A 24,407-nucleotide genomic window follows, 5' to 3' on the forward strand; every position below is an offset into this window, starting at 1 on the left:
GTGTCCTCTCTCCTCTCCTGTGGGCTGGGCTGGTCCCCAGACATCTGTGAACAGTGGCCTCTGAGCAGTGCCTGAAGACCACATAACCACCTGACGAATCGCTTGCATGGGATCCTGGTGTCAGAACACTGCGGCAGCCCCTGTCCATTCAAGTTCATGTCCACCCTGCCCCCACAATCTTGGTATGACCCCCTCCTGCTTGCTCCCCATCCCTGGCGGGCCCATCCATGCAGCCTACAGCATCCTGTGTGGCCCTGGAGGGGGAGCTCTAGGGGGCCATGCAGGGAACGAGGCTGAGGGGCATCAGAGCCCAGACCTCTCTGGTGACCCACGGCAGCTGCAGTGGAGACCACACCCAGCAAGGAACAGGGGCCTGGAGGTGCTGGTTTGGAATGGACTGAATGTAAGTCTGGCATTTTGAGAAAACAGTAACAATAAACGTTGCTGGGACATATTCACAATCAGACAGAAACAAAATATATTTATTAGAAATATTACAGAGTCATATGTCACACTTGGTCGTGTCAACATTTGCACACGCATCTGTTGTGTCTGGACCACACTTGGCACTCTGCACTCCTGGCAGAAACAAGGCCGCACTCATGTGGTTACAGTCAGAGAGCTGCTCAGGGCAGCGTGGGCCAGCCAAACTTTAACCTGGCCAGAAAAGTGAAACCCGCCACGAAGGTGGGGCCACGATATTAAATATCCTTAATAAAAGGGCTTCTGAGTCCTGTCCATTGCTGCATGCCACTCTCACTTTCTCACAAGTGGCCCTCGGGCTCTGGGCTGGGGAGGACTGGGGCTGGATGTGCAAAGGAGCTTGTATCTGATGATCGTGTCCTCCATCCCAGGCAGGGCACAGAGAGCGGCCTGTCCCCTTGGTGGGGATGGCAGGGGGCTGGGAAAGCAGCCCACCATTCTGGGGCTGAGACCCACGGACACCGTGACACCAGGTGTGGGTCCCCTGGGGTCCTTGGGTGGTCTCAACAAAAGCTATACAACAGCTGAGTGAAGAGCAAAAACCAAAGACCACTGTCATTTCTGAAGTGAGGAGGGACGGGCCAAGAGAGTTGTGGGTTCCCCAGATGGCCAGCCTGGTGGGCAGGGGCTGTGGCGCCACCATCAGCCAGGAAACAACTCAGCACACAAAGAGCCAAGGGCTTCTCTTTGTGTCTTAAAACGACTCCGCCCCTCTCGGGATCTTGCATTTTGTGACTATCTTGCATATAAAAATAATGCATTTTTTTTGGAAAAAGGATCTACAGAACCACCAAATAATTTTAAATGACGAAGTGCTGGGTGGAGGAAGAGGGGAAGAAACACAGATACAGTGGCCTGTGAAAACCTCAGGACAGGGAACTGGGGAGGGTGGGGTGTGCTCATGGTAACCACTACGTGTTCTCAACTTTAAAAACATTCCACACTCACCTTGTGCTATGAGCTCTTCAATTAAAACTGGACCGAGGTGACCCTCCGCCTCTTCAGTACTGGAAGACCTGACCCCACACCACGATGCCCAGGGCCAGAACTGCCGTACACCGCCTGGTCCCTCGGGCAGGACACAGGCACGCTGTGCTCTAGCCTGCCCGCTGGGCAGCAAGGAGAATTGGGCAACCTCTCCAAGTTATAAAAATAAACTGCACATGGGCCCCTCTCTTCTTTTTAACCTGAAGCGAGCCCCCCACCGAGAGACTGCCAGAGGAGCCGGTCCCAGACCGTCTCAGGAATCACAGGGCACCAGGAGCAGCGCCAGGCATCGGCGGCCCCTCCCACAGAGCCTGCAGTGAACTCAGAGGAAACACAGCCACTAACGGCTCGACCCCTCTTGGGTGTGACGTCCCCTTGTGGGGTGAGCAAGGCAGGTGAGGAGGAGGCAGACACCTGGGAGGAGACACTGGGTAAATCCCAGCAGACTGTCTAGGAAGGTGCCTCCACCTTCCACATGAAGACACCCCACATGGTTACTGTCACCAGACTTCCCTTCCAGCGTTTCTCAGGGACTTTGAAAATACACACAACACGACGCTGGTGGCCTTCCTGACATTCTGACCCCAGGCCGGGGCAGGTGAGGGGGTGTATGCTATCCGGGAGCCCCCAGACAAGAACCCCAGTGGGCAACCTCTGCAGCCTGAGGAGGACAGACGGACCCTGGGGGGGCCCAGTGTCTCCTCCAAGGCAACTGGGCAGGGGGGCCGAGCTCACACCTCCCAGGACAGGGACCAACAGGGCCCTGCTGTGCAGAAGGGCCCGCCTGCCCCTGGGCTTGCAGGGTGTACTGGGCAGGGCGGGTAGCCCTGCGCTCAGGGAGTGTCAATGGACCTGGGTCAGAGGGCACTGATGTCAGCAGCTGTGGGAGCCCCCTGGGCCAGGGGGGACCTCATTTGCCATGAAATGTGCATGTATTTGCCCAGGTGATGACCTGCACCCATGCCTGCATGACCCAGGGGAGGGGCTGCTCTGGGGGAAGGGCTGTTCTGGGGGGGTGCTCCGCAGCCACACGGGGTGACTGCACGTGCTGGGGAAGCCCTTCATCCAGTTGTACCCGAGCCCTCCCTGCCTTGCTCGGGCCTCCTGTCCATGCAAATTTAAGAGGCCCGGGGAAGGACTAAGTCAAAGCCAGAGCGGAGATGCTGTCTGCCCAGCACCCCAAAAAGACACGTCTTCAGCCTGCTTGTGCAAAAGCAGGAGGAACCTGGACAACACAGGCCTGTCCCTTCTGTCTGACGGACTCTGTCAAGTTTTGCGTGTACAAGCATGCGGGTGTGGACGGGCGTGAACGTGTGCAGGACACAAGGAGCAGGTGAGGTCACAGAGGCCTTCTGTCCACTGCCAAGCAGCAGTCCTGGCGTGACCACGCCCCAGACACACCCCTCCTGTCCCTCCCAGGGGCACCGAGCACTCACCCAGGGGCTCCTTTCATCTCAAATGTTTGGTCTCCCACCCAGAGAATGAAGTAAGGGACAGGAGACCTAACAGTGGTGAAATCCTCTCTGGGAACCAAGTCTGTCCCCAAAAGGCAGGGCTCACGTGACTCAGAGCTGCTTGAGAGCCGACCGTCCTTTTGTGTCCTGCTCGGTGTTTCTGGAGGGGCTGGACTGGCAAGTACAGAGTTTTTAGAAGGCAGAAGCCAGGATTCTTAGTAGAAAGATGATGGGTTTAGATGTTTGTCGTGAGACTCAGGGCAGCTCCAGTGAACACATCGCGGGGCTCCCACAGGAGAAGGGGGCCCCTGGGAGCAGGACCCCCGACTTACAGTCCATATGTGTCAGGGTTCAGGGTGGGTGCGGCAGACCCCGCTGTTTCTTGTTTGTGTGTCAGACTCAGGTGGAGCCTGCCTTGGAAATCCAGACAGTGGGCAGCTGACAGCACAGACCAGGTGCATCCAGGACACACAGTGGGTGTGGGACATGCAGGACCTACGTCTCGAAGTACTTGTAGATCTGGGCCACATACTGCATCACGCTCTGCCAGTCAGGCCGGTCCGTGTGTAGCAACTCACTGAGCTCCTGTGGGAGAGGGCAGAGGTCACCGGGTGCCGCCGGACCTTCCCACGTGGCTGGCAGGTGCAGGCAACATCCAGCCAGTGCTAAAGGTGCTCAGTGGGAAAAAGAAAAGCTTTTCCTTCCTGCTTATTCAGGAGATGCTATGCTTTTAGGAACATTAGACATGATCTCCTGCCCCTCTCAAATTTTAACAATGAGCATTAAAAGAAAGTTCTGAAAAAAGAAAAGTTCTGAACAAAAACTAAGAGTTGTCACATGATCCAGCAATCCCACTCCTGGGCACATATCTGGATAAAACTCTAATTCAAAAATATACATCACCCCAATGGTCTAGGCAGCACTAATCACAGTAGCCAAGATAAGAAAACAACTTCAATGTCCATCGACAGAGGAATGGATAAAGAAGATGTGTTACATATATACAATGGAGTATTACTCGGCCATTAAAAAGAATGAAATAATGCCATCTGCAGCAACATGGATGCAACTAGAGATTATTACACTAAATCAGACAGAGAAAGGCAAATAGCATATGATATCACTTATACATGGAATCTAAAAAATAACACGACTGAACCTATCTATGAAACAGACTCACAGACACAGAGAAGACTTGTAGTTGCCAAGGGGTCGGGGAGGAGAGGACTGGGCGTTTGGGATTAGCAGATGTGAACCATTACATACAGGACGGATAAACAACAAGGTCCTACTGTGCAGCGCTGGGAACTATATTCAGTATCCTGGGATAAACAAAAATGGGAAAGAACGTGGAAAAGAATGTGTATATAACTGAATCACTTTGTTGCACAGGAGAAACTAACAGGACATTCTAAATTGGCTCTACTTCAATCAATAAAACAAAAGTTTTAAAAAGGGTCATTATGATTCCATTGTTGTGAAAGGATTCCCACTTCTCCCAGCTACATTGGAACACACACCCATGTCCTCCCACATTGTCACTGCATACCCTGTGCTTTGTCACCGAACATTTTTCATACTCAATTTTCCACACAGCTGTGTTGCGTCATTTAGCGGATATACACTGTCCAGAGAACAGCTGTCCCATCCTAATAGCACGGGGTGTGACTGTGGTCACTTCTTTGCAGTGAGCATCTGTGTGGTACTGTTTCTGCTATTTGTGCCACAAAAGCCCTACACCGGCTAAAAGCTATTTGACCAGAGGGCCACCAGTGGCAAAAGGGTCACCAGTCCATGTTTTATTGTTTTCCCTCATTTCATCCACCACAAGCGAGCACAGGCAGAGGCCGGGGACTGACAGCGGCAGGATGGTACTCCGTCTACTGCTCAGCCAGGCTTTCCTGAAATTCGTGTCACCACACTACTCAACAATTCATCTTGGGGCTGAGTGCGGATTCTTCTGTGGTCATGAGAGAATAGTAGAGAAGGCCCTGGCATGAAGCTGGAAGCAGAGACACAGTGGAAAAGCAGGCTGAGCTCAGAACATCTGTTCCTGGGCAGGGACAGAAGTGGCTGAGGCATGGAACCAGCCATTTAGCTTCTGTTTCAGCATCTAAATATATTTTACTGATTTTTCTCCCTGGTGAGGCTGAGAAATCAGCATATCATCGGTCTGAGCGAAGGGTGGAAAAGGAGCACGTGGAACACCCCACACAGGAACCTACAGCAACGTGAAAAGAGAAACAATGCATTTACAGAAGACAAGGAGGAAAAGCCTCCTTCTATGTGCACAGACAGATGCACAAACAGCCAAAATTCTTATAACACGAGGGTTGCTAACATGACGACACAGGGAGAAGCGATGAGGAATCGTGCTCTCGGGAGGCAGGTGAGCTCTGAGAACACAGGGATGGCCTGAGAGGCTGGAGGGATGGCAAACCCCCCTGGGGGCAAGGACATGTCTTCCTGCTCAGAGAGGATTCTAAAGTCTGATCAATATTCAGTTTTACTCAGACTGTCCTGCATGCTTGAACCCAACAATAATTAAATTTTAATCTGTTTTAGTGCATTGTCAACATCACGTTTGAACATGTTTGAAGAAATCAGTTAACACCTTTCAGGAGAAGACAGAGTATGTTGGATCAATAAAAATCCAATAGTGTGAGACACTTGATTCAGTACCTAAAAACCTTCCAAAAAAAAGAAAACACCAGACCCAGATGGTTTCACTGGTTAATTCTATCAAACAGTCCAGGAAGAAATAATACCAGTTCTACGCAATCTCTTCCAGGAAACAGAAGAGGAGGGAACACTTCCTCATTCATTCTGTGAAGCTGGAACTGCCCTGATACCAAAAGCAGGACAAAGACACTACAAGAATACCAATTTCTCACTAAAATGTAAACACAATGATCCTTAATAAATATTAGCAAATTGAATCATGATCAAGTGAGTTCATCTCAGGAATCCAAGGCTGGCTCAACAGCCATCAATCAATCAAATTTACTCACAGTTGTTGTTGTTTAGTTGCTAAGCTGTGTCCGACTCTTTTTGACCCTATAAGACTGCAGCCTGCTAGGCTCCTCTGTCCTGGGATTTCCCAGGCAAGAATACTCGAGTGGGTCATCACGCCCTTCTCCAGGAGATCTTCCCACACTGGGATTGAACCCTCATCTCTTATGTCTCCTGCACTGGCAGGCAGATTCTTTACCACCAGGGAAGCCATGTTACGTGTATTTCACTACAATAAAATTAAAAAAAAAGATAGGGCTTCTTGCTCTCAGGAGTCTAGGCAAGAATACTGGAGTGAGTTTTCATGCCCTTCTCCAGGGGATCTGCCCAACCCAGGGATCAAACTCAGGTCTCCCACGTTGCAGGTGGATTCTTCACTGTCTGAGCCACCAGAGAAGCGCAGAGATAAGCCCTACAATCAGATAAATTACAATATAACACATATGCGCTTGATAGACTATAAGTAAATTGTGCTTTAAGAGCCCAGGTTGGCATGGCTGCTCAGATGCAGGGTCATGGAGGGGTGAGATGTGGGCAGATAGCCTCCTTGACCCTTGTCTTGGCTACTCACAAGCTATGTGCCCTTCCACGAAATTGCAGTATTCCTCATGTAAGGAGCATCTATGTCATAGGACTTCTGAGAGGGACCATGACTCAACTCACAGAAAGTGCCTGGTACAGAGAAGCCTCTATAAAGTTTATGCGACAGCACAGGTTCAGCCTCACCTAAGGAATCATTCTAACCTCCCTATAAAACCCTGAGTTGTGAAGACCTCCCTTCCTAGGTGACCTGAAAACCTTAGTCTGTGTGAGGAGTGACCATTCTGGGGGACACACAGGCTCAGCAAGCAACACCCTCACAGACCACACGGCCTGGTATGGGCATGTCTGCCTCACCAGTGCAAACACATCCACCCTTGGAGGGCACCCGTTCTGGATACTCTGACAGCGGCGGCAACAAGGCCACACCTCTTCTTTCTCCACCATTCCTGTGACTGATGCAGCGAGTGAAATTTCTGTCTCACACCGTGGCGGGGAAGAAATGCATTCCCAACGTGGAGGGGAAGAAATGCATTCTCAACTCGGGGGAACACTGTGGTGTTTTCACTTGGAAAAACTCTTATCCTTGTTAATCCTCTAAATGCAGAAGCCTATATTTGCTAGAATATAAACATATAAGGGAATTTTTTTCCTGACTAATCTAATAATAGAACTTGACCAAAGACTTAGGATTGTTACTGCTGCCAATTCTGATTAGGTGCAGTTTTTAAATGTTACTTGTAATTAAGTATATTATTTTTTACTGCATCTCATGATACAAAAGTAAACTTAATAATGCAGGAAGCTTCCATTTTCTTGATGGCATGAACTGGTTAACATTCCTAAACATTCCTAAATATTTGTGAGATCCACAATGATGTTCGTCAGTAGCTCCTCAGAGACTTCTGTACAAATAAAATCGCTGGCTCTTATGATTAGCTCAACAAGATGATCTCATTTGCTTCCCAGCATTCACTAACTTCAGTAGTACATGAGATGAAAAAATAGGGAAAAAAATTAATTTAAAAAAGCAAATATTAACAGTAACACTTCCCAGGTGGCTCTAGTGGTAAAGAACCTGCCTGCCCATGTAGGTGACACAGGAGATGGGGGTTCGATCCTTGGGTTGGGAAGATCCTCTGGAAAAGGTCATGGCAACCCAGTCCAGTATTCTTGCCTGGGAAATCCCATGGACACAGGAGCTTGGCGGGGTACAGTCTACAAGGTCACAAAGAGTCAGACATGACTGAAGTGACTTGGCATGCAAGCATACAAAGAAAACCATATTCTGTGTAGAATACAGTCTTCCAACAAATTCTCATTATATTCAATATCTTTCCTTAAGCAAATGATCTCTGGTTACTTGTTAGCTGCTTTCAATTTGTGCTGCTGGAGAAGACTCTTGAGAGTCCTCTGAACAGCAAAGAGATTAAACCAGTCAGTCCAAAAGGAAATCAACCCTGAATATTCATTGGAAGGACTAATGCTGAAGTTGAAGCTCCAATACTTTGGCCACCTGATGCAAAGAGCTGAGTCATTGGAAAAGACCCTGTTGCTGGGAAAGATTGAGGGCAAAAGGAGAAGGGGATGACAGAGGATGAGATGGTTGCAAGGGATCACTGACTCAGTGGACATGAATCTGAGCAAACTCTGGGAGACTGTGGAGGATAAAGGGGCCTGGCGTGCTGCAGTCCATGGGGTTTAAAAGAGTCCGACACAACTTAGCGACTGAACAACGACAACTCCCTGGCTGTTTAGTGTTTCAGAAGATAAATCAGGTTCCTGCTACTCCATCCTTGCCAGACATTAAGTCCCCCCACTTCTTTTTAAATTCTCTAGACTTGAGTTTGCACAATAGGGACATCTGTTTCTCATAGGTTCAGTGGAATTTGGGCGGACTGGTATTTTTTTGTTTATGCGTGTGTTTGACTATATTTAAAACAATGAATTGCACTTCTTTAATGGCTGAAGTTCTAGTTCCTTCTCTGTGTGCTTTGGAGAAATAGTTACATTTACTATTTGAAGAAATATATTTATGTATATATTTTAAAAACTGTCCATTCTGTCAAACATGTTAGGATAACACTGTTATAACTATAGTATTAAAATTCCTACGATAGTTGTCTTTTTCCTTTTTTTCCCCAAAATTTCATTTATTTTTTATTTTGGGCTGTGCTGGGTCTTCGCTGTCACGAGGGCTCTCCTCTAGCGGTGAGCAAGCGCTCCTTTTCGTTGCCATATGCAGGCTTCTCGTCGCAGTGGCCTCTCTTGCTCTGGAGTGTGGGCTCTACGGTGTGCGGGCTTCAGTAGCTGAGGTTACTGTGGCGCGTGGGCTTAGCTGCCCCACAGTACTGGAATCTTCCTGGCCCAGGAATCAAGCCCATGTCTCCTGGATTGGCAGGTGGATTCTTTACCGATGCGCCACCAGGGAAGCCCCTGGTCTTTTTCCCTTTTCATTTCACCCTCTGAGGTTACACAAGTATATTTCTCACTGTTATTGCAGCTGAGATTTTCCTAATCACTGAACATGTTTTTAAATGTTTACTAGCCATTTGTGAGTTGCCTATTCCAGACTTTGATAGTTTTCTACTAGGTTTCTTTTATTATTGGTTAGTACAAATTATTTGTAGATTATCTCTTTGCTTTTTCTGCAGTTACATTACAATGTATCTGGATGGATGTTTTGTATTATTTATCCTGTTTGAGATTCCATTAAGAATCTGTGGCCTTTCGTCATCCTGGAAAAATTTCAGGCGCCACTTCTTCAAATATTATCTCTCTTCATGTTTTCTTTCCTCTACTTCTAGAATTCCCACTGGCCATGGGAGTTGGACATGGTCTGATTTTATCTTCCATGCCTCTTAAGCTCTGTGACAGACACTATCAGTTGGTCCCAACCTCTGTTTCCCTTGCAGGCTTCCCACTAAAGAGGATGAGAAACGTTGTATGTCTACCTTCTCAAATCCCTTTGTGACTGGGGTGGCCACGCAACAGAGAACTGCCACAGAGCTGGAGGGCCTCTGGGAAGCCTTTTGGTTTCCTTATCAAAGGAGGGGATGTCAGGCACTCACTGTACCCCTTCCTCTCCACTTTTGGCCCTACAGATGGGAGTGATGTCTGGAGCTTGGCAGCCATGTTCAGCCATAGAGAGACAAATAAAAGGACAAAGAACCAAGAGAGTAAAGACACTCTGTGGGCCTTGGTTATATTAAGCAGTGAACCATTCCTGAAACTACAAAAAAAAATCTTCATGGTTGAAGCAACCATTAGTTGGGGTTTCCACTTCTTAAAGTTGAAAACCTATTAACTAATAAAACCCCTATCACATTTACATCTTAAAAATCTCTGTTATATGTCCTGGGTAATTTTCTGTGATCTATTTTCTGGTTCAGCAGTTCTCTTTTCAGCTGTATCCAATCAGTTTTCAATCCAGCTGTGGTTTTTACTTTCAAATTTTAAATTTCTACTTGGCTCTTTTCAAAATCTTAAAAAAAAATAAAACCATGTTCCTTCCTTATGATTTTTACCCCTTCTCTGATCTCTAATATGTTTAAACATAGTCTTTTGAGGTCTCTTTCTTATTGTTTTATTATCTCAAATTCTGGTAGATGGTCCTCTTGTTCGTGGTGCCAGCTGACTAGATAATTTTCTTTTCCTTGTTTAAATTTTATTGGAGTCTAGTTGATTACAATTTTGTGTTAGTTTCAGGTATACAGCAAAGTGATTCAGTTATACACACACACACAGTCACTCTTTTTCAGAGTCTTTCCACATATAGGTTATCACAGAATACTAAGTAGAGTTCCCTGTGCTGTACAGCAGGTCCTATTGTCAGGTAGATCATTTTCCCGACTGCTTTGTAATTTTGAATAGTGAATGTATTTTCAGTAGCCTCTGTGCTCCGGGCCACAGAGCTTCTGGCAGCAGAGACACTATAAACTGGTCACTGCTTGCAGGAGATCTTATAAATTTGGACTCCAAACCTCATCTGGCCCAGCTTTTCCTTCCTTCCCTACAAGAGATTTTGTGTTTTTTGGCCACAAAAAAATCTCAGGTAGAGACTGAGCTTCCTTATCACCTCCCTGGACTGGCAGGTAGCAATTTTTTATCTCCCCTTCACTAAGAAGATGAGTATTTGGAGAGCCTTAGTTCTGTGCAGAGGTCTCAGGACCGATGCTCTGAGACCTCTGCACAGAACCTGTTACAGGAACTCAGTGCCAGGTCCCCTGCCCCTTCATAAGCACGAACCACAGCCTGCACACATTGGAGGCCCTTTCCCACCGCCCCAGTCCCACCCTGGGGTGACCAGAGTCCCAGCACATGCCTCAGAACTCTGGTCTTCACTCCTCTTTTAATTTCTGGCATCTAGTTATTTCCAGTTCCTTCTTCAGAGATTGGCTCTGTATTGATATTTTAAAAATTACATCGTATTCATATTTCCAGGGCTTTAATGATAATTCAGTCTAGAACTGAAATTTATCCACAGTGAAATCTTCACTGAAAACACTCTAAATCACATGTGGTCAGACCAATTGGACACTTTTATATCAGGACTCATGAGTAATGGACTTCATTGCTGTGAAGATTATTTAGTAGATGGCATAAAGTTCTTTCTCATGGGATTAGAGTATCACATGGATACAAAGGGGGACACTCACCAGGCTGGGTTTGATGCCTACACTTTCAGCTGCTTCAAATGCCAACATGAGATTTCTTTTCTAGGTTAAAAGTCAAACAGAATGAAATTATAAGCCAAGAATATATAGCTTTTGTTAGCAATAAACACCAACTGACACTCCCATATAGATTACCTACTATTTATAAAACACAAGTGTTGAAGTCAAGTATGCAGACAGTTTAAGGGGGAAAAAAGAAGATTAACAGATGACCACTGTCACTAAAAAATAACATTATTGATTGATTCCTGACCATGAAAGATACATTTTTGTTAGTTATTTTTTACTTTGTCAATATTTAGGACATATACCTTCTGTTGTATATCAATTTGTTTAATCATAGCGCTGTATCAAAAGTTATAAAAGTAATATGTACACCTAGTTAAATATAATCACATGAAAGACTTCCTTGCCTCAATCCTGGACCCTGGGAGAACGATTTTTCGCTTCTGTCTTTAATTCCAGGGACTTCCTTCATTTCTCTGTACCTGCTGACATCACTGTTTCTTCCTTCCTTCTAAATATTTATTTATTTGGCTTAGTTGCAGCACTTGGGATCTTTAGTCGCAGCATGTGGGATCTAGTTCCCTGACCAGGGATTGAACCTGGGGACCCCTGCTTGAGGAGCTTGGAATCTTAGCCACTGGACCACCAGGGAAGTCCCACCACTTTCTTGATTTCTAAAATAGAGGCATGACCTTCTAACTTCCTCCTAAGTTAAATGACTCAGGAATCATGCACCTCTCTCTTCCCTTCATTCTAGTCACACAGCTCACGTTCGCTCCCTTATTAGTCATGTTTGTGACTTTAACCAGTATCCTCAAACCATCATTTCTTGTCCCATCGGTTACAAATGACAGTTCCTGACTTCACTTGGTGTGATAAGTAAGACTTTCCCTTGCCTTTCCTGCAGCTGGTCATGTTCTGAACTGTTCAAGCTGATACACTTGGCTTCCTTCTCCTCAACCACACTGAAGCGTCCAGCACCCTCTTAACAGGACAACTCTGCAGGCTAAAAACAACAAGGGGTATTGGCACAGCGGCTGGGATCACACTCCTCGCCCCAGGTTCCACAGTCACGATGCTGTGCCACTCAAAACATTCTTTCCAAAGGGTTTTCCTCTTTGTAACAACCAGCAGCTCAGAACCACACCACGTTTCAGTGTGCTCCAGACCTGGACCTTGCCTTTCTTCAAGTCTGTTTTCAGTTCTGCTTGTTTGGGACTTTTCTTGCTGGGAGAAGAACTGTGTCTCCTTCTCTTCTTCTGGTTTCTGATCTTCCTATGGCTTATAATCCATGATACTCTCTTTGTACTAAAGTGACTTTTCAGATTCTGATTTTGATAGGTTTTTACAGGTGGCACTACTGATAAAAGAACCTGCCCAACAGTTCAAGATGCGTGGGTTCAATCTCTGGGTCGGGAAGATCCCCTGGAGGAGGGCATGGCAATACACTCCAGTATCCTTGCCTGGAGAATCCCATGAACAGAGGAGCCTGGCAGGCTACAGTCTAGAGGATTCCACAGAGTTGGACATAACTGAAGTGACTTAACACGCATATAAACATTACAGGCTTCTCTTGATGCCCTTTTCAATGTCTGCTGTTCACCAAAAAACCCAAGAAATACACTGCACTGAGAGTGCCCCAGACCCAGGCTCCAATTGAGGAGGGCTGAACTTCACTCATCCTGAAGGTCAAAGGCATCGTTTCATTCAAATTAGCTCCTTCCCTTTGAAACTCAACTTCAAAGTCATCCCTTCCAGGAAGCCTTCCCTGCTTGCAACCCTCTCTCCTCCAGCAAGAACACCCCCAGGCTGAGTTTCACACACCTGCTCAGCTTTAAATTGTGCCAGTTTGATTTGCCTGTGTTGACACATTGTTCTGAGAACCCTCATCGGTAACTCTGAGATACGAGTTTCTTTCCCCAAACATGAACACAGGGTCTCCCAGCGCAGGGGCCAAACCTAGAGCACGTCCACATGGGGCAGTTAGGAAGCAGGAGGCCAGCGGTCATCAGGGGAGGCTGTGATGCTGCACGATCTGGAATGAAAACTCCAGCCAAGTTGAGGATTCAAGCCAAGTTGAGGATTATAACCCAGGAACAGCCTCTGAGGAAGCTCCCAGAACTGTTCTGCCTGTAAGAGGTCAAAGCACAGTCATGCAGGATATTGAGACAGAGGGCTGTGCATCAAGGGATGCACCTGGAGCGAAGTCCTTCACCCCTCGTGAACCTGCAGCATCTCACAGCCTGACCTGCCTCCTCCCCAGGACAGCAACCTGGAGCAGGGAGAAGAAAGGCAACCCGTGTGCTGGAACCATGCACCCCCGGATCTCAAGGATAAGAGAGAGACCAAGTTGTGATGCTCAGCTGTTCTGTGCATTGCGAGATCTGGGCAGCTGGCTGTGAATCTTGGGGATCACCGGCCTCCAGGGGACATGATGTGGTTTCCGTCATCTGGAAGCAATGAGATGATCCAAAGGGTGAAAGCAAACACTTTCCATTCTTTTCCAACATGTCCACTGATAGGAGGACAAAGTGCCACGGCTGCAGTCAAACACTTCACACCCTGAGGACCTATCTGCAGCAGGCTTCGACCAACCTCTCCATCGGCAGAAACATTCAATACCTGCTCAACCATGAGGAGCGGCACTCTGCCAGCACCAGCAGACTCCCCTAGGAGACATCCTTCTTTCTTGACCTTCCCTGGGCCCTGATGACCCATGACCTGCTGCTCACTCTGTACTAGCAGCCCTGGATCCTGTAAATCAGTCGCATCCCTTGATGCACAGCCCTCTATCTCAAAACCTTGTATGACTGTGCTTTGACCTCTAACAGGCAGAACAGTTCTGAGAGCTTCCTCAGAGACTTCCTCAGAGGGTTATAATCCTCAGCTTGGCTTGAATAAAAATTTTCTTTTTCTTCCCTGATCGACTGATGGATTTTTTTTTGTCGACAGTGCCCAGGCTTCGTGGATCCTGGGACCCCACATCCCCCTGCTGGTCTCCTTTGTGGCTGCTCCTCCTGGTACCTGGTACCTTCGCTGGGCCACTCTGCCCTGCCCTGGCAACAAGGATGGAGTCCTCAAAGCTTGTTTCTTGTCTTCTCTTGGTGCCTCTGTGAAGTTTGATTTATGATAAGAAACACACCTTTGGTCTTTGTCTTGGTTCCTGCACAGAGCTCCTAAAGCCTTTGTAATTTTCTATGTAGGAGTCATGGAGGCATCCTTTGTAATAATATTTGCTTTCTGTCCCTGGTTCTAAAAATGGCTTCAGAGAAATAAAGGTGAAACAGGTGTCTTTGTATTCATTTGTTTATCTGGCTGTGCCGGGTCTCAGTTGCAGCACGTGGGGTCTTTACTGGAGGCATGCCAACTCTAAATTGCGGCGTGTGGAATCTGGTTCCCTGACTAGGGATTGAGCCTGGGTCCCCTGCATTAGGAGCGCAGAGTTCTAGCCACTGGACTGCCACAGAAGCTCCAAAACAAGTGTCTTTTGTTACTCATAACAAACCCTTTCCAACAACACCTGGGTGTATGTTAATAACTCAATTTTTGAAAACCCCTGGAAAGACACAGTGTGGGATTAGAGGTTATAACATTCAGTCCCACCCCTTGACCTGCAGGAGTAGGGAGGGGCTGGAGGCTGAACCAGTCACCAATGACCAATGATTTAATTAGTCATGTCTATGTAATGAAGCTGCCAGTAAAACCCCAAAGGATGGGTTTAAGTGAAGCATCCATGTGCTGGGAGGGTGGCATACCACAGACTCCAAGGGGACAGAAGCTCCCGTGCTTGGGACCCCTCCCCACACCTCGTCCTTTGGACTTCCTCATCTGCCCACCGGCCTCCCCATGTCCCTGGTCTCTGCTCCCCTGGGCCTGCCTTTGGCATGCTCCCTGGCTCTGGAAGGCTCCCTTGCTCTGTGTATCACTGGTTCCCTCATGTGGGCTCTGCGCTGGAATTCCACTCAGAGACGTCCACAACCTTCCTGGTGAAAGTCAGGTCCCCGTGTTCACCCCACGCCCTGTGCTTCTCACGCTTTTCCATGAGTGAGTGAGTGAAGCCACTCAGTCGTGTCCAACTCTCTGCGACCCCATGGACACCAGGCTCCTCCGTCCATGGAATTTTCTAGGCAAGGGTACTGGAGTGGGTTGCCATTTCCTTCTCCAGGGACTCTTCCCAACCCAGGGATTGAACCCAGGTCTCCCACATTGTAGACGGACGCTTTACTGTCTGAGCCACCAGGGAAGTCATAGTTTATAGTTATTTACTTACAGTGCTAATTGTCACAAGTTTACTCACTTGTTTGCTAACCACCCGCCTCCCAAGGATACTGTCTACCCCACCACTTCTGCCTTTATTACTGGGCATGACAGCTACCAAGAAACATCTGTTGAGTAAATGAGTCTAGAGCCCGGGACAGTGTTTCCTGGAATAACTCTGTGGAATATGATTTTAAGGATGTTCTAGGGCAGGGTTTGCCAAATCACAGCCCACAGGCCAAACTCAGCCCTCGGCCTGTTTTTGCTAATAAAGTTTTATTAGAACACAGCAAGCCTATTAACTGACAAACATCTATGGCCACTTGGATGCTTTGATGGGAGAGCTGAGTAGCTTTGACAAAGACCACAGACCAACAAAGCCTACCACTGACCCCCGACAGGGGAAGTCTGCCAACTCCTGTTACAGGTGATTATATTAAACGTTAAAAAGGTTCTGTGGCTCTGACGTAGGTTGGCCTAAAATGAGTCACACAGGTTTCTCTAATGAAGGACTTCCTAGAGTATTTATGGCATCAAGAATCTCCAGAAGTGTGCTATGATAAATAGCTTCCCCAGCTTATCTGAGCCAGGGATTTCTGGTTCTTTGGAAAAGATGTTGAAAATGCTGGCCTAAGGTCTTGAAACCATGAAGGTGACAGTCCATCAGGGCCTCCTCTGAAAAATGAGTGATAGGAAGTTCTCAGCAGACACAGTCAACTGGTCTCTGCTGCATTTTCCTAGGTAACAAGGGAAGTTGAGGACAGTACTGAGGGTGGGACCTGCCCTCCATTGTGATCTGTGCTGGAATTTTACCCCCGTTTCCTTTTCAAGTCCACAAACCCCACGCTCCCTGGGATGTATCAATAGTGTGAGAAATTCCCCTGTGTTCTGGAGGGTGACCAGGGTGGGGATGCGGGACTTACTTTCTCCTGGCTGTTCAGCTCCTGGTAGGGGATGTGGGCGGGCAGGTAGGTGTGGAGAAGAGCACAAAAGGCCAAGCCGTCACTCCAGCTGCTGCTGAAATTGGTGATATCGATGTTCTGTGGGGAGAGCGGCATTAATCACCAGACTGCTGAGTCATGACTAAACAGGGCTGTGCTGCAATCCATGTGTGCAGCCATCTCTGGGTTTGCAGGAAGATGAGACCAGATACTACCCACGTCTGCTGGGAGTATATTCATTAATAACTTTGCTGTCAGGAATGGTGGCCTGGTGTTGCCCAAATCCATTCACAGAAAAGCACAAAAAAAGACTCTGGAGTGAAAAACAGTGGGGAATTTCTGGTGGCCTGCTGGTAGGTCAAAGGTTCTCAGACACTGTACTCTCAGATTAACCACCTGGTTAGCTTTGTACATCCTAGCACCTCCCAGCCTTATTTGGCCAAAGAATCACCACCACTACCACCACACCACCGTCATCATCACCACCATCTCCTAGAGAAGACCCAAGGACTTCCCCTCAGAAAGCCACCTTAAGCAGTGTGTCCTTAAGCTCTCAGACAGGCACTAGTGTGACATACAAGTCTGAGAGGCCCGGCTGGAAGGTCTATATGTACTCAGGCTGGACCCCCGAGAAGCAGATCATCTGGATCTCTTGTCTCAAAAGTCTCTTTGATGACCCTGCAGCTACCTGATGGGACTTGGGGGCTGTGCTGGAAATGAAGGCACTTTGATTTTATGCCTTCTTGAAGAGGCTTGTGCATGAAAAAAGCAGAAGGAAGAACTGGGGTGGGCAGCCACGACCCATCCAGTTCACTCAGTTTCAGCTTTCAAATCTGATGCTGGGGTGGGAGACCCTGGGGAGCAGGGCAGCTGCAGAGAAACCGGGCATCAGCAAGAGGGGAGGGTTTCCAGACTTAAGAAGGGAGGACGGCTGGCGGAGTGTCTACACAGTGCCTGTCACTGTGCATTTTCTCATTTAATTCCCAGGACACCCACACCTGTAAGTAAGCAGCGTCATGCCCATCTGACAGGTGAGAAAGCTGAAGTGAAACCAAACCCTGCTGGTCCAGCTCCACCCACTGGCCACTGCCCCCATCCTCTTATTGGGTTTCCTTCCTCCTTCTCTTTCTCCCTCCTTCCCTGACTTTCTTCCTGTATAAATTCACTTTACACCAAAAGCGTTTAATACTTGGTAGATCTTTCTTTTTCTGAAACATAAAAACTTTTTCTATACTTCACTCTTATACCATTTATGACACAAAACATCATTTTTCTCCATCTGTACTATCTTCAGAGGCATTTGAGAGGCCAAAGGGGACCCAGAAGGGGGACAATGCCACCCACCTAACAAACTGAGATGTTGCCCTGTCTTTCAGCTCACTGAACACTGCTTAGGAACAACTTTTGATCTAAAGTGCAAACACCCTCATTTATTGAGCCAGGGTTGGGGGGTAAAAATCTGGTGCCACCAAAGCCAGGAGTGAAGAGTCAATCACAATGACTCAGGCCCTCAGGATAGATCAGAAGCCAGGTCATTTCCGAATAGACGGCCACTCTCGGGCCATCAGGCACCATGAGACACACATGGACCCTCACGCTTCAGCAGCAGGACTTAAACACTGCCGCACACCAAGGAGGCAGCTTTTAAAACAAGGAATTACGTAAATCCTAAATCCAGCTGGCTCACCAGATCCAACATGTGGGTCAGGAAGGGCTTGTCTTTTGTGTCACTTATTTCCCAGGTTACAGACTTTGTTTTTGTTTTTTAACTTTTTTTAAAAGAAAATTTATTATTATTATTTTTTTGGCTGTGCGGGGTCTTCGTTGCTGTGCAAGGGCTTTCTCTAGCTGCAGTGCACAAGCTTCCTGTTGTGGTAGTTTTCTTGTTGCAGAGCTCAGAAAAGGGCTCCAGCTCAGGCCCTAGAGCACTTAGTTGCTCTGTAGCATGTGGGATCTTCCCGGACCAGGGATCAAACCTGTGTCCCCTGCACTGGCAAGTGGGTTTGTAACCACTGGACAACCAGGGAAGTTCCTAGGTCTCAGGCTTTGAATTGTTCTGTCTCCGGCAGAGATGGAGGGCATCCAGCTGTGACCTGTTAAGATTATATTCATTTCAAGAACATGACACGCTCAAATAAAATCTTACCCTTCACTTCTCTGGGGGGAACAACACAGCTCTAGTTTCCTCAATGCCACCTGAAACTGTCCTTGGTTCTATGTGAACAATGAGACTATCAACTATCTCCCCTCAGCACCACTGGCAGACAACTAAGCACGTGTGTGCATCTTGGTCCCTCAGGTCAGAGGTGGGAGCCAGCAGGCAGAGGCACTGGGTTCCAAAGATTGCCCTGTGGCTGTCACCCCCAAGGGCTTCCTTACTGCTCCCCAAGGTATATCTGGATGAGAAAGGTGAGCTGAGAGTGGCACGGCTTGATATGCCCGTGTTTTTCACAAGAATCACAGCAAAGGGGTGAGCTGACCAATGCTCTCTGAGGTCTCTCACTTGAATCCTGTTCAACTGTGGACCCGTCTGCAGATCGCCGTAGCTGAGTACTCCTTGGGTTTCTGGTCAGCGGACAGAGGGGGCGCAGGGGACATGGAGGATGCATGGGGATGGCCTTGCCGAGCAGGGAGTGGTGGAAGAGTCTTCCCAGGGGCCCTGAAGAGTGAACCGTGCAGACGGCTTGTAGATGGGGTAGGCAGCAGGTACTCCTGGGCGGGAATGGACTACCAGGTGAGGGCAGAGAGAAGACAGTGTCCTGGGAAGGGTGGCTGAGCCAAGGAACAAGGCGAGTCCTGACTTTAGGCCCCACCCCAGGACAGATGAAAAGCCTTCTCCTCAGCTGGGGACCGTCAGCATCAGCTCGGCCTTGGTGTGGGTGAGGCCTGTGTAGCCTGTGGACATCGATACTCGGTGCTCACAGCTGCACCAACCAAGGACAAGAACATGGCACCCCAGGGGTATAAATACAGTGCCTTCCTTTCCCCAGAGACCATCCCACTGAATCTTAGGGCTGCATCAAGAGAATAATGTACAGAGCAGTGGGAATCAGCCAACCAGGCACTCTACAAGATGGATCGTCAACTCTTTCCTTGTTACTTATTCCCGAATAAAACTGCCTGAGATCACTGTTAGCCTTGACTGCAAGTCAGTAGGCAGAAGGGAGCATGTCGGGAGGCTGTGCGTCCAGAGGTGGATGCTGGTGACATGGATGTATGTGCTTCATGAAAATTCACTGAGCTGTACACACATATGTGCAATAAGAGCTACATCAATAAAGAGGAAAGAAACGAATGGAGGCCAGGGAGGGAGATGAGCAGGAAGAGGGGTGGGTGAGGGAGGAGGGCAGTTGGGAAAGAGAACTGATTAAGAAGGAGAAAGGGAAGACAAACAGGGACCCTGATGTTCTTAAGGGGCTGAACCATGGTTGTCTGAAAGAATGCCAGCATTTTGGAATTTACGTAGATTTACTGGGGAAAAAAGCAGAGCTACAACCAAAAAGAAACTTGCTGACTATTTCCCCAAGGGGAATGATAATTACTCATTGCAAATTACCCTCAACTTTCTCTGGGCTATAAATACTTCAGAGACATTCCCAAGAGAGAGAAAGTTCCAGGGAGAGGAAGGCTCAGATATTAAAAAAAAAAAGGTAACATTCTGAGCATCTCCAAAAAGGAGTGCTTAGGAGAAAATTTTGTAAGATTAACAGATTTCTGTCCCTAGGGCTGCAGAAGTCATTTGAGATACACAAAAACCGACATGCACAGAGGAAGCTAAAACGACATTGGTGAACATCCGAGAACATGATCAAAGCAGCTGAGATTGTAGACAAGTTCCAGGAGGGCAAGTGGGGATGCAGCTCGCAAACAACACGGCTGACAGAGCAGAGCAAAACCCAACAACCACAGCATTTGCTTCTAGAAAGTTCATTTCATTTGCCTTCTGTTGCCTGGAAATGCTGACATCTGGTGAAAACATGAACCGCTCTGCAGAACACACACCCACCAAGGACATGGCTGTGACCTGTTCCCACTGAAACTCCATCATCCCTCAGGATCTCCGTAGGCTGTTCCAATGGACTTCAACGAATGGATCGACTCTGTGTGCACTAAATGCACAAGATTTTTAAAAAGTTAAAAAAAAGAAAAAGGAAGTTTCTGGCAAAGAGACGGCAGACCGTTTAGAAATCGCCGTCAGTCCCCTGACTCAGGGATCAGCTGTCCTGGGTGCAGGGCGGCCTTAGCACCCTCGCCCTGGGGCTTCCTGGCCTTTCTCAAAGACGTTCTTATTGTCACAGCTGGAGAATCAGATTGAGATTTTTTTGTGGGGGGGAGGGAGTGTGTAACAATTTATAGATCATTGAGGATTAAAGTAGCTCATTCCTCAGCAAGGCGCAGCTTGGGTAGGAAGAGCCCTGGGGAGACAGAGCTTCCTTTGAAGATCTGGTGAGAAAACTACAGAAGAGCATGTGCACATGCAGGGGTAGGGGAGGGGAAATTGCCACAAAGGCGGCCTGCATGCCCTCTCTGAACGGGACCTTGCTCCCTGCCTGGACGCACATCTGCACCTACCCACGCCTCCCATTCCAGAAGCCAGTCCAATCCCAGGCTACCCGGTGACCTTCAAGTGGCCTGGCCCTGCACATGTGCAGTCCTTGCCATGGACTCGCACAGACGCACCCGTGGACCACAGAGAACACTCTCTGTACACCCTTCCTTTCTGAGTCCCCATCGCACGGAAGGTCGCTGTCTCGGGTACCCACTCCTATCAGTGTGTCCTCATCTCGGGAGGGCGGCCGTGACCCCTCCCCATCCAGCACCAGCTCTGCACCATGACAGAAACTGTTCCCCACAGAGAGCCGTGACCATGGATCACCTCGTGAATGTCCCTTCTCTCAGGGATCAGCTGCCTGGAGATAAGTCTATCTAATCAGATGGCTAAGTTTATAAGCCAGCATCAAACATGAGGATACAGATGAACAGGTTTGTCATCCTGGGGAAACAGCCAGCCAAGGCACAAAATGCAATGAGCATAAAAGAACTGGCTACATAAAGTTAAGTTTCTCTGTGACACACATTAAAAAAAAAAAGATACTTGCATACACATAGTAAATGACTAATACCCGGAGATACAACCAGTCACAAACACATGAAGAGGGCTTCAGTCTCATCAGAAAATAGAAACTTTTCATTAAATTGGCAAAAGTGAAATAGATGGTTAATTCACAGAGTCAACAAAGATGTGGGGAAGTGGGTATAATCCTATATGGGCTGATGGGCTGATGTGTGTGCTTAGTCACTCAGTCATGTCTGACTCTTTGAGACCCCATGGACTGTAGCCTGCCAGGCTCCCCTCTGTTCATGGGATTCTCCAGGCCAGAATACTGGAGTGGGTTGCCATGCCCTCCTCCAAGGGATCTTCCCGACCCAGGGATTGAACCCAGGTCTCCCACATTGCAGGTGGATTCTTTACTGTCTGAGCCACCAGAGAAGCCCATGAATACTGAAGCCCATCCCTTCTCTGGGGATCTTCCTAACCCAGGAATCAAACCGGGATCTCCTGCATTGCAGGTGGATTCTTTACTGTCTGAGCCACCAGGGAAGCCCACATGGGCTGAAAGGAATACAAACTGGTATAGACTTTCAGGAAGGCAACTGGAAGCACTTTGCTAAATGCAAATATGATTTGATCAAGTCATTTCACTTCTAGGCAACTTTTCTAGAGGGAATAGTCACGCATCTATCTGCTCAAAGACATACCTACAAGAATGTTTACTGTACTATTACTGTTCAGAATGGGGAACTGGCGATACCCCAGTTGCCTACCAATTAAGCTAAATAAACTTTCCTTTTGAAAACCTTAATAAAAAAATCTATAACTCAGTTTTCTGACCTGAATATATTCCTAGGAAGCTTGTGGGAAAACACAGCCATTCTGCTTTTCAATATGTCTGCTACACTCAGTAAGTTCTAGATAATCATACTTTTCACCAATTACTAGATAAACGTCAACCTAGAAGGTTGGCCCTGGACTTCTCTATGTCATCACTGACTTAGCTGAAATCCAGGAGACACAGAGAATAACAAGCAGATAGATTCATAAAGAACTGAGGGCTTAAGATCTGCGACAGAGTAGCTCAGAGCAGCAGGTCTAGCAAGAACGCTCTTTGACTTACATGGCAAGAACCAAGGGTAAGTTACAGGGGAAAGAGAACAGGACCATCTGAGGATGAGGGCTTTCTGATGACAAGAGGGCTGCTGTGTCTCCAGGGATGTGTAGGCAGATATGCACCACTTCCCCCTGGAGACAGTGCTGAAAGGATACTGACACATCAGAAGCACGGTTGGAGCCTTTCTTTCTTGCTTCCTCCTTTCTCATTGAACAAGTGCTAGAGTGTCCCCACCCATGACTTCCCTCCCTGAGGTTCTCTGACCGTGGCATCATGACAGGTGGCCCCATTCCGCCCCACAAGACAGTGGCCCCTCTCGCCACACCCCAGCACATCACGGGGCACTAGTTCATCTGCTTCCAGCTCCTGCTAGGTCTTTCCTCTACCCCTCAGCTTGGCTCTGAAACAATTCCCTGCCATGTCCCATCCCCAGGCCCAGCCCATGCTCAGGGTCTCTGTAAAAGCACTTTTCCTTTCCAGTGCTCTAGTGACTCTCTCCTGAGTTGATCACCTCATTTTCATTAATTTCACTCATCTTGGCCTACTCTTTCTAAGGGAGATGGTTATTTGTAGCTCTGGTGGCTCCATTCATCCTAGAATGGTCCAATCGCCCCTTTACCAGGCTCTGTCATCTGTCTGCACCCCTAAACCCCATGCCTCTAGCTGAGAGCTTATCCACAAAGGACAAGTTACAGAAATGGTTTCCTGGTGCCTAGGATATTGCTCAAAATCTTATATGTCCTTCCAACCCTCAACAAAGAGAAGCAGAATAGTACAGTGTTTCAGAGACCAGGCTCTGGAGCCTGATTCTGGGTTTGGAAGCAAACTCTGCCATTTCAACAAGCTGTATGCTTCACTATGCATGTGTTCCCATCATGAACCATCTGCACTCATGGGTCAAGTTTCCAGACTGGAAGGGGAGCTCAGCCCACAGTCTGAAGTCTAATGACAGCAAATGCTCACTGAGCCCCTCTGTGTGTTGAGTGCCACGGGACACACACACAACGAAGTGTGGTCCATAGCTCAAAAGGTTCACCACGTTCAGTAGAACAGGCGGGGCAGACATGCTGTGATCTGGGGTCACATGGGGGCAGCCCCTGGTGGCTGGACTACACAGAACCAGCAAGTCATGGACAGGATCCCCCTGTGGTTCTGGGAACACTGGAGACAAAAGTCTAGCTCTTGTTTTCTTTTGTGACTGAAAATCAGACTGAACAGGGACCTTGGCAAACCAAAACATAAATGACTCCAAGGAGGAAAAACGAACCCAAGTTGCGAGCAGCTCTGAGGCCCAGGTCTTTCTCTGTCACTACAGCAGCTGTGTGACTGGGACTTGAGACAAATGACTCAACTTCTTAGTCTTTCAGTTTCCCCACCTTCCAAATAACTAGCTTAGATTAGGTTAGATTATATTTATTTTGTTTACTGAGTAATTTATTTCTGGCTGTGCTGGGTCTTCATTGCTGTGCACAGGCTGTCTCTAGTTACAGTGAGCAGGGGCTGCTCTCGAGTTGCGGTGCACCGGCTTCCCATGGTGGTGGCTTCTCTTGTTACGGAGTACAGGCCCTTGGGCACAAGCTCAATTAGTTGGGGTGCATGGTCCTAGCTGCTCTGTGGCATGTGGGATCTTCCTGGATCAGGGATTGAACCCAAGTTGCCTGCATTGGCCTGCGGATTCTTTACCACTGAGCCGAAAGGGAAGTCCCTATATTCATGGTTTTGAAATGACTGGCTATGGAATCTGCTCTTCCAACAAAAGTTTATGCAGAAGCTCTTTCTAGAAATTGAAAACTATAAGATAAAATGATCTCTCACCAGCTCCCATGTCTGTTCCTTCCTGCATCATTTGACACGATAGACAGTAGCCACGGTAGCTACTTA

At 47.9% G+C, this 24,407-nt stretch overlaps 1 protein-coding gene across 1 annotated transcript in view; it reads right to left on the minus strand.

The window, feature by feature from the left end:
* Nucleotides 455-24,407, minus strand: part of LOC102188626 (cytospin-B) — a 113,990-nt gene continuing 90,037 nt past the window's right edge. Inside the window, exons 11-13 of the mRNA XM_018064004.1 lie at nt 16,339-16,455; nt 11,135-11,194; nt 455-3,509 (exon numbers count right to left, since the gene is read on the minus strand). Coding sequence (XP_017919493.1) covers nt 3,420-3,509; nt 11,135-11,194; nt 16,339-16,455 — 267 coding nt within the window. The 3' untranslated portion in view covers nt 455-3,419. The remainder of the gene's footprint in view (nt 3,510-11,134; nt 11,195-16,338; nt 16,456-24,407) is intronic.

This window comes from Capra hircus, chromosome 19, assembly GCF_001704415.2.
Source record: "Capra hircus breed San Clemente chromosome 19, ASM170441v1, whole genome shotgun sequence".
Lineage (NCBI taxonomy): Eukaryota > Metazoa > Chordata > Mammalia > Artiodactyla > Bovidae > Capra > Capra hircus.